The sequence below is a fragment of the Cherax quadricarinatus genome, chromosome 34, assembly GCF_038502225.1.
Source record: "Cherax quadricarinatus isolate ZL_2023a chromosome 34, ASM3850222v1, whole genome shotgun sequence".
Classification (NCBI taxonomy): domain Eukaryota; kingdom Metazoa; phylum Arthropoda; class Malacostraca; order Decapoda; family Parastacidae; genus Cherax; species Cherax quadricarinatus.
The window spans coordinates 10440996-10452170 of NC_091325.1; the positions used below are offsets into that span (position 1 = coordinate 10440996).

General features: G+C 35.9%; 1 protein-coding gene and 1 long non-coding RNA gene across 2 annotated transcripts in view; both read left to right on the forward strand.

Annotated features, from left to right (window-relative positions):
• Positions 1-5391: 5391 nt before the first annotated feature.
• Positions 5392-6299, forward strand: LOC128693635 (uncharacterized). Its single transcript, XR_011392771.1, has 2 exons — positions 5392-5743; positions 5848-6299. It is a non-coding gene; the product is annotated as an uncharacterized lncRNA (long non-coding RNA).
• Positions 6300-7159: 860 nt separating this feature from the next.
• The window catches only part of LOC128693757 (cuticle protein AMP1A), a 6460-nt gene continuing 2444 nt past the window's right edge, over positions 7160-11175 (forward strand). Inside the window, exons 1-2 of the mRNA XM_053783609.2 lie at positions 7160-7255; positions 10108-10388. Coding sequence (XP_053639584.2) covers positions 7223-7255; positions 10108-10388 — 314 coding nt within the window. The 5' untranslated portion in view covers positions 7160-7222. The remainder of the gene's footprint in view (positions 7256-10107; positions 10389-11175) is intronic.

Genomic DNA, 11175 nt, shown 5'->3' on the forward strand with positions numbered 1-11175 from the left:
TTTACAATAAAACACATCAGTATTTCTCTGTAATAAAATTTAAGATGAAGGTCTCGTTCACCATTGGAAATGTCACCCATAGACTCGTCTTCGGAAATATTCGTCAAATATTAGGAAAGTCAGCTCTTCACGGGTTGAAGCTTGGTATTCTGTATATATTATCATCGTCTCCCAAATGCCAACACTGCCCAATTTCACGAGAAAGGACAAGACATTTATATATTATTATTCATGGAAAACTTTGTGTTCCTCCATCTAGGATGCCTCATGCATGAATCTTTCAGGTTAATTCCATACATGAGGAGATCAGGCTGAGTGAGGTTACATTAGAGGCCCCATGTTGTAAATGTATAAATATCTTGGCAAGTTTTTATATTGCTGTCGGAATGAATAATGTGCAAATGTCGAGCACGTAGCTCAGGTATCTTATATTTATTATTATTATTATTATTATTATTATTATTATTATTATTATTATTATTATTATTATTATTATTATTATTATTGAATAAATTAACATCGTTCGTGTAAATCATAATTAATTCTTTATACAATACCGTGTTATTTATACTACACTGTTAAAAATACTGTATTTATAAAATTCTTCATTTGAATCATATAGGGATTAAAGTAAACTTTCATAGTTTATATACAAAGACACATTTATTGTTCCAGTCACGATAGTGTGCTTTTTAATTCTTTACACATTTTCTGAGTGTGTATGTGTGTATACTCGGCCGTACTTAAGGGAGCTAATGTCATTTTCATTTTTATGCCAATTGAAATTTGACAGATGTAAAATGCTTTTACCATTGTAAGCGCAATTATTTCAGTTTCAAATTCAGACTTGCCCTATCTACCTAAAATATTTATTTTTTTTCACTGAGTTTATTGTGTCACATAGAATAAATACTTTGTTATGTAGTAAGGAATTTTTTAAAAATCCGAGTCACTGTGAGAAGTATGAAGTAAGCTTTCTTGGCGGCCTTGAATAAGACAAAGTCAAAGTCACTCCATGACTCAGATATAGTGTACTGTAGTGTATTACTTCTTTGAGGCCTCTCATATCTTACCGTCATTTAGCTGCAATTAGAACAAAGCGGTAGACTTCATTTGGACCATAATATTATTTGAATATAGAGAAGCAAAGCTCCACTGTTTCATTTCGATTATGGAGAAGTCAAACCGCAATGTTTTCATAGTGGGAAAGTCTTGAGCAATGAATCATTCAAGGAGAACAAACTCAAGCAACATTCCGAGTGAAAACGCCATGCTTCTCTGGTTAAGAGAAAAACAAAACAAAATTCCCAAAGAGTGACAACAAATCAAGCGATAGTAACTGGGATGCTCGACTAATATGGCAGTCTACTTCGTCCAACAAGCAACACTAACATCTTATTTCGTGGCTTGGAGGACAGCAAAAAGAAGAAAAAAAAAAAAAGGAGTGACCACACACTATTGGTGAGGAATTTCAGCCGAGCAGATATCGACATGATATTCCTGACTTAGTCAAAAAGATAGAGCTGATTTCTTTGTCAGTTAGACAAAGTTAGAATGCATGTGCTTATCCATGACATTGGACATCAAACTGCATGTGTCTCAAGTGCGCAGTTTTGTTTTTAACTGGATGAACTGGCTGATTTTAATTCCCTCTCTGCCGGCCGTTGCTCACCGCCACTACTGAAGAAGACTTTTTAAAATTACTAATTATTTTTATTAAGAGAAAAGGAATGTTAATATGCAGTGATCTTCATTAATATCTGATTTGATGTACCTCGTCAATAAGGAGTACAACAGTAGTTGTAGGTGCTTGATAAAAAGGAAATAACCCGGAAAATAATATTTTTTCACTGTCTCCAGTGGGAGAATCCTGCTTTCCCTAAGCTTATCAACACTGTTCAGTACTTCAGAAATATTTATCCAGTGAAAATTTACATTAACTCTAAAACAGATATAAAATGTGCTTGATCGAAGGACGTTAGTGTGCGACTAGGCTGAATTATTCTTGTTGGAGACAAATTATTCTCTAGCTCCAAGATTCTCTGATTCTGTGTGGATACTGCAAGCATCCTACCGTATGCATCTCAATGCCGACATAAACATCTTTGATATTTCAACTTACAGTAATTATGATTTCTAAGACATTAGTTACGCTCCCTTTAAAGGCTCGGAGGAGGGGGGGGGTGTTTTGATGATGATGAAGTTCTCTGGATCCGAGGAAATGGTGCTATTCTCCCCTTCCTTAAATCAAACCTGATTTCCTTCCATTTCTCTCTTGCCGTGTGGTCCTTCTGTGTTTAGTGCTTCTTCCTGAATACTAATTAATTTCTTGAGTCATCAGAGAGACTGACAGCATGCAAGGGTATTTTGACGTTAACGAGTGCGAACTGGAGGAAAGGAAAACCACATATTTCCCAGTCGTGAGTTTTCCTTCTTAAAGACAAACTGTTGTTGTTGTTAATTTTATTACTGTTGTTGTTGCCATTGTTATTTTTATTGCTGTTATTTTTGTTATTGTTGTTGTTAATGCTGCTGCTGTGGCTATCATTAACAAAGCTGTTTCATTCGGACACACCCAAACACCTTTGTGTGTAATCTGACTAAACGAATTAATTATAGAATTGTCGTTAAATTTCCGTGAATGTGACCCAGTATAGTTGGGTGAGCTTCTAGCTCAGTGTCGGCACAAAGCATTTTCTGAAAGGAATTTCATGAATAAATAAGCTGCAAGATCAGCTCGTTGAGATCTAATATGACACGACACTTCATTGCAATTATAAAAATCGAAAGAAATCGTTGAATGCATCCTGTCTTAAACAGTTCAAGCAAAAACCAGTTCTGGGAACTTAAGCCCTAAATTGCTCCTGCCATTTATTCATTATCGTGAAGCAAGATTATTAAACTTGCTTCTTATTTGATACCTGTTTATTTTGTAGTTTTTCAAAAGAGACTCGTTTCAAGGCCTGGGTCACCTAGCTAACACCACTACTATGTAAAAACGTGATTCACCTACATACACCACCACCTTGTGGAGTGGGTCACCTACACTACCACTTCTATGTTAAGGCGTGGATCACCCACACAACTACCGTATGGAGAGGATGGTCACAAACACATCTACTGCGTTAAGGCGTGGGTCACATAGCTAGAAACGTTACATCGTGCAGGCGTGGGTGGCAGAGGAAGCCCCGCTATCAGAATTTGGATAACAGCCAACAAAAGGTAGAAACCACTTGCTAGGACTTCTAATATTTTCATCCTTCACACAGTTTAGACACCTTCTGATCTGTTATAGAAATAATTTATACAGAATATTTTTTTTATATAAAATGCTAGCTGTCAAAATTCTATAAACAAGAAAAGCTTTGTGAGTCAAGTCAGTTAAATATCGCGTGCCTTAAATTCCTATCCACTAATAGGTGATCACATAAAAATAGGATTTTCTGCGAACTATTGAAATTATTTGTAAGCACATTAATATTATTAATACATCTGTGTAAGGAGTGAGACCCCCTGTCGTCATTCAACACAGTGAGTGTTGAAGGCTCGGTCATCAGTTCACTTTGTTACAAAGAAAATATTCCGTAACATTATTCGACGCCGTTCCTGTAAGATTTTCATGTAATGACTTTTCATTTCTACGTACATATTAGGAAGGTATAATATATAAATACATTTAAGAGGAGATGGCACCTTAACAATAAAGCAATATGAAGTTTCAGAATAAACAGGTTAAATACACTGAGAGAGAGGTATGTCTCTCAGTGTACATACAATGAGAGTTTACTTTAACTTCTGTTTTAGAGTTTACAGTGCCTTTGACTTTTGTTGAAGAGGTTAAACGATGCCTTAATAATCCTATGTGTAGACGATAGGCTTTAAACCTAGATATCCACCTATTAGATAAAAATAGCAGGCAAAACTTTCATCCTCAAGACAGCAATGCGTGAAGTAACGTTAATCCTTAAAAACGATAATCAAGTTAATATAAATAATAAAGTCTTTTTCACTCAAAGATGACTAAAAATTCAAAGCATAGAGTTGCAAAAATACTTTCGAGACAGACTATATTATGCACTCACTTTATCTAGATTAGTGAAGAGCTCCTGATTTTGGGACTTGGAGCTACCTTGCCCACGGATCAAAACTAATTATCCCTCATTTTCTGGCTTCTGTATAAGATTAAATTTATGTTTAATTTGCTTGTGAGTGCGAGCAAGAGGTGGCTGCCTGACCTACTCTGAGCTGACTGACAGAGCCAGACCAACAGTGGAGTGATCGAATGTGTGTGGTTTGACTACTGAGAAGTTCGTACGACTAGTTCATAAAATTTTGTAATGAAGTGCCTCTTGGTTTCACAGTCATGTTGATTTATAAACGTAAGTGTTCATACGTACCAGGCTATCATTTAGTATTGTTAAGAAACGCTCGTTCATATTGATTTTCTTTAAAATTAACCTTAATTTATAAGTCGTAGCTCGCAGTCAGTCATATGCTAAACTGGTAACTGAGTAGAACATTCTTCCAACACATACACCACAAACTGGTATAATTATTCAGGAACTCTTACTGATACAACTCAATTTATGACTATAAATGTATACGTCCTCCTGCTAATTGAATCACGTTGTTAAGATACCAAACCTTGCGGCTAGTGACCTGAACCTCTAACCATTCATTTAGTGACCTAGACCAAGAATGAATTTTAAAATGATGAACAGTCTTTCGGCTGTGTTTCCTGTAACCTTTGATACGATAGCTGTAAAAAAGATCTTGGTACATCGCCCGAGTGCGTGACTGAGTGGCAGAATTGTTTTAACCTTGTAAACAAGAATGACTGGCTTTTTAGTGAATGGACCAAGGTCATTACTGAAGAACTCCAGGTGTACCACCACTATATAAGCTCCAGGTAACATCTTCAGGTCATGACTTACCTAATACGATTCCCACCATGAAGTTTGTAGGTGTCGATTTCTCGTGTTTTTTTATATATATGTTAATTTTTATTTATTTATGCACACGTATTTTTGTTTAAATTAACAGGTTTTCATAATAAATAAAATAATTACTCTTATGGTAGTTGATGTAACGCTGGTTACCCCACAAATTGTCTTAGATTTCGTAAACAAAGGAAAAAAGATAAGAGAATTTTCTTTGAACCCTACGCATATTCGAGGAATATCTTGAAGAGAACAAGATCTAGAACCTTAAAGATGAAATTTATATATTGTGCAAAAGTTGGAAAAAATCTATTGTTTTATAATATTTCTTCACTAAATAATTTAAAATTCATAGAACTGGAAACTGTACGGCAGATTAAAAACTATTTGTATTACTTCATTTCTTTATTTCAGTTACTCTATGATAGTTATGTAAGTAATGGTCGACTTCAATAAAAAAGTAATTTTTGAAAAATCAAGTAAAAACATATTCTAATAAACTAAATTAACAAGTAATATATAAAGCAAATCACATGTAATCTGTAATTAAAATTAACTGCATTGATTGATCAGAGAAATTTCAAATTGTTATTCCAGGTGATACTCGCTGTCGTAGCCGCAGGGGCCTTTGTTGCCCCCTTTCCATATCCTGACACTTCCTATGGCGCTCCTGTTCCCTCTACCAGGGCTGGCTCTATCGAGAGTGTCGAAGTGGTGCCTATCTTAAGGGACGATCGTGTCTAAGAGCCAGATGAAAGATACACTGTTTACGTGGAGACTGGCAACGGAATTGGAAAATATTCGTAAGTATCTGCTGTTGTATATCTGGTAATTTTGTAAACATTTTCATTAGATTTTTTTTTTGACAAACCTGATGTTGAGTATCTCACTGATATTTTCTTCCCAGCTACACGGCTCCTGACGGCACTGCTGTCGTTGTAAAGTTTGTAGCAGATGAAAATGGATATCAGCCTAAGTCTGAATTGATGCCTGTGGCTCCTGAGTTCCCCCACGAAATCCCTCGGTTTGTGCTAGACCAAATAGCTGAGGAAGACGCTGCTCACGCTCGAGGCGACGTTGCTGAGCTTCGGGTAGCAGCATCTGCCTCTGTTCCTCGTGTCTCCTATAGCTTACCTCAGTAACTAATTGTATCAGACATCTAACTCGGAAGTGATTTGTTGGTGTCCATGTTTTATGTCTCAAGTTGAGAAGAGTTTCAAGAAAGGGATTACATTACATACACACACACACGCACACACACACACGCACACACACACACACACATACACACACACACACACACACACACACACACACACACACACACACACACACACACACACACACACACACACATAATTATATATAAAATAGATGTCAGTTTATCTGATAGTTTCCTTGCTATCCTGTTTCTTTGTAACTAATGTATATATATATATATATATATATATATATATATATATATATATATATATATATATATATATATATATACATATATATATACATATATATATATATATATATATATATATATATATATATATATATATATATATATATATATATATATATATATATATATATATATATATATATATATAAGCACCAACCTCAGGTCGACGGATACTCGAACCTTGGAACAAGGTACACAGTGCTTTACCACTTTACCACATTGGTCCGCTACTTTCGCGCCCAGCTAATACTAGACGTATTGGTCCAAGGCAGCCAGCCATCAGGCAGGTGGTGTTAAGCTTTTCATCTCATATCCTGTATGCTTCGACCGACGAGAAATTTTTACAATGTTTAGGCACTGCGTAAAAAGGGTTTGTAGGTTCGAGTCTCCGTCGACCAGAGATTAGTGTTTGTGAATAATTCGCCTGAGCGAATTATATATATATATATATATATATATATATATATATATATATATATATATATATATATATATATATATATATATATATATATATATTTATATATATATATATACATATATATATATATATATATATATATATATATATATATATATATATATATATATATATATATATATATATAATGTATATATCCATCAGAGAGACTGCTGATGATGGTAGTAGACTTCTCTAGCAGAGCCACATATCCCTAATGAAGGTCATTGTCATGCTTAACGTATAAGAAGTAAATGCGGACACTCACTGCATGAAAATACATGAGCAGGAGAGAATGGGTGTATTGTAAGGACCAAGGGCATCCTTTCACTAGTGTATATAAACAGAGCTAGATTAAAAGCTGGCATGAGTCCTACTCCAGCCACCAAGATGAAGTTTGTAAGTAACGTACTCTGCCAATACAACAAGAACTCTTTTAATCACGTGGTAATTTTGTTTTACTGATAAAATCGATTACATGAAAGTGGATTAGTGATAAAATATAGTCGCATGTCATGCGAGTTGTTGTAACTTTGTGTTGGAAAAGTTTTCTAAGTGTACGTGTGTATGTCTTTACCTAACAAGTTCTGTTTAACGAGCTGAGTTCGCAGATATTAATATCGGGCTTCTGAGCCCGCTTTTAAACTTTCTGTTTTCTATTGTCATATATCATATTTACCCTAATCACTTTGAAAATGTCTTGCTTCTGTTAGATCATTCTCTACTGCAGTCTTCTTTTCTGCTACCGTATTACGAATGGAATCTTTAAAATTTAAATGTTCGTTCAGTTTGTAGCTACATTTATTCCCTCGTCCTGGTTTTGTTTCTTTAGTTTCAAATCTTTCTCAAGTTTTTAATTTTTTATTTACGTTCTGGAGTTACATAATAAAGCAACACTTTACCTGTGTGAAAACAAAAAGTGTTTCGAAAGATTTTTTAATTTACATTTGTAAAAGTTATTCTGAAGTTTTTAGTCTGACGTAAGCTGCCTGGGTCCTTGTTCCCTTGGGAGACATCCTATGCATGATTTTTTGTCTAGGATTTTTTTTCATTTTTTGACTCTGTGAGATATTGCCTCTTCTTCAAAGTGGGTTTATATTATTATTATTATAATCAAGGGGAAAGCGCTAAACCCGGATGATTATACAGCGCCTGGGGGGGGGATGTGGAAGGCATTCAGGCTTAATTCGGGGAACTGGAGCACAGATCCAATTCCCTAAATCAAGAGCCCCTCACCAACATCAAGGAACCTTCCTTGAGGGGGAGTGGGTTTATAAAGACACGTTTGTATTTTCCTCAGTTTCTTTGTCTTTTACGTAAGCATTGTTATGTAGGTGTCCATCCCTACATATATACCAGGAACAATATACGACTTGTGACTGATGCTTTGGTGTGTCGGTGTGTGGTTGCCTAAGTAAATTACTTATTAGTATACCTGGAGTATTTCTAGAGAGGGTTTCGAGGGTCAAAGCCCCCGCGGCCTGGTCTGTGGCCAGGCCGCATGGTGGATCAGGGCTTGATCAACCACACTATTACTGTTGGCCTCACGCAACCCGACGTACGAACCACGGCCCGGCTGGTCAGGTGCTGACTTTAGGTGCTTGTCAAGAGCCTTCTTGAAGACAGCCAGGGGTCTATTGGTAATCCCCCTTATGTATGCTGGGAGGCAATTGAAGTCTTAGGCCTCTCACACTTATTGTGTTGTCTCTTATCGTGCTAGTGGCGCCCCTGCTTTTCATTGGGGGGATGTTGCATCTTCTGCCGAGTCTTTAGTTTTGATAGTGATTTTCGTGTGCAAGTTTGGTACTAAGCCCTCTAGGATTTTCCAAGTGAATATAATCATGTATCTCTCCCGCCTGCGTTCTAGGGATTACAAGGTAAGGAACTTCAAGCGCTCCCAGTAATTGAGGTGTTTTATCGCAGTTATATGTGCCGTGAAGGTTCTCTGTACATTTTCTAGGTCAGCAATTTTCCGTGCCTTGAAAGGTGCGGTTAGTGTGCAGCAATATTCCAGCCTAGATAGAACAAGCGACCTGAAGATTGTCATCATGAGCTTGGCATCCCTAGTTTTGAAGGTTCTTATTATCCATCCTTTCATTTTTCTAGCAGATACGATTGATACAATGTTGGGGTATTTGAAGGTGAGATCTCTGGCATTGTCACTCCCAGGTCTTATACATTAGTTTCTCGTTCTATTGTGTGGTTGGAATTTGTTTTATACTTCAATATGGTTTTAATTTCCTCACGTTTTCCATATCGGAGTAATTGAAATTTCTCATTATTGGACTTCATATTGTTTTCTATTGCCCATTTAAAGATTTGGTTGATGTCTCCCTGGAGTTTTCCAAATTAGGGTATCATCTGCAAAGAAAAACAGTGACGAAAACAATGTTCATAGTGTTCCGTCTTCAGTGTTTAAGAGCCATTCATCATTAATATTTTTACATTTTCTAAGTATTTTTGGTCTTATAGCGATAAAATTTTGTCTTCAATTTTTTCCAGATTTCATTTCAAAGCATGCAATACATTGTTACACATTCTATGTTCTTAATATGAGTTTTTTTGTTTCCCTCATATTAAATTAAACGGCACTCGTTGACGTTAAATTAAGCCCTAAATTTTCCTATACTCACTCAGACTTACTAAAATTTCGAGTAATGGTATCATGTCGTTTATATTCTTTATCTTACATTGAATTTTTGCATTATCTTCCAATACATGCTTATACATTTTCGTTTCTTATGGAAATAATTTCTATGAATTGGGAACTTTAACAGGGCCATATTGATTCTGGTTATACTCCACATTATTTTTAAGGCAGAAAAGTTCGTTCATTGTATCATTTTGCCTTTTATTCCTTATTTCATGATATTCATACAAATGCAGTCGGCTAAACTGTTAATCCTGGTCATCCTGCCTTGTCTGTGAATTCTCAGTGGACTCAGTTCTCATCCTGCGTCAGATGCGACCAGTTATACGCATGGTTATAGGTAATAGGGATAGATTGCTACCGTGTTCCAATAAAAATGTGGGTCTTAATTAACCTTGTGTGATCCTCCTACTTGCTATGTCTACTCAATCTTCGTTCCTGAACGTATGGTGTTCCACATAAGCTTTCAAAAGCATTAAACTTATGATGCATTTAAATATTTAAATTAGAAATCTATGTGACTCTGATGTCGTTGAAAAATAATGTATCTATGTATATGGCTAATTAAAAAATATAAAAATCTGAAAAACTTCCTTTGCAGTTTATTCTAGCCGTTGCTGCTACCGTAGCCCTAGCTGCCCCTCAGGCTGGATACCAACTGCCCCAGCCGGACCCACAACCCCAGCCAACCTATGGCGTCCCCGATGCCTCCGTGAAGTCAGCAGCCCCAGTTGAGGTTGTGCCTATCATTAAAGATCAACGTACACAAAACGAGGACGGAACGTACACTGTCGACTTTGAAGCTGGTAATGGAATCGTCGTGGCCCAGTCTGGCTCACCTAGCGGCCCCGAGGGTGCTGTGGTTTCCTCTGGACAATACACGTGAGTGGTTTATTTACGTATATATGGCAAATAACAGCAACAACAACAACAACAACAACTACTACTACTACTACTACTACTACTACTACTACTACTACTACTACTACTACTACTACTACTACTACTAATAATAATAATAATAATAATAATAATAATAAAAGCACCACAAACAACTACTACTACTACTACTACTACTACTACTACTACTAATAATAATAATAATAATAATAATAATAATAATAATAAAAATAGTAATAATGATAACAATGAAAGTACTTCTTCTACTACTAGTACTACTACTACTACTACTACTACTACTACTACTACTACTACTACTACTACTAATAATAATAATAATAATAATAATAATAATAATAATAATAATAGTAATAATAATAATAATAATAACAATAATAATAATAATAATAATAATAATAATAATAATAATAATAATAATATTTTTTTTATTAACACACTGGCCGATTCCCACCAAGGCAGGGTGGCCTGAAAGAGAAGAACTTTCACCATCATTCACTCCATCACTGTCTTGCCAGAAGGGTGCTTTACACTACAGTTATAAAACTACAATATTAACACCCCTCCTTCTGAGCGTAGACACTGTACTTCCCATCTCCAGGACTCAATCCGGCCTGCCAGTTTCCCTGAACCCCTTCATAAATGTTATTTTGCTCACACTCCAACAGCACGTGAAGTATTAAAAACCATTTGTCTCCATTCACTCCTATCAAACACGCTCACGCATGCCCGCTGGAAGTCCACGCCCCTC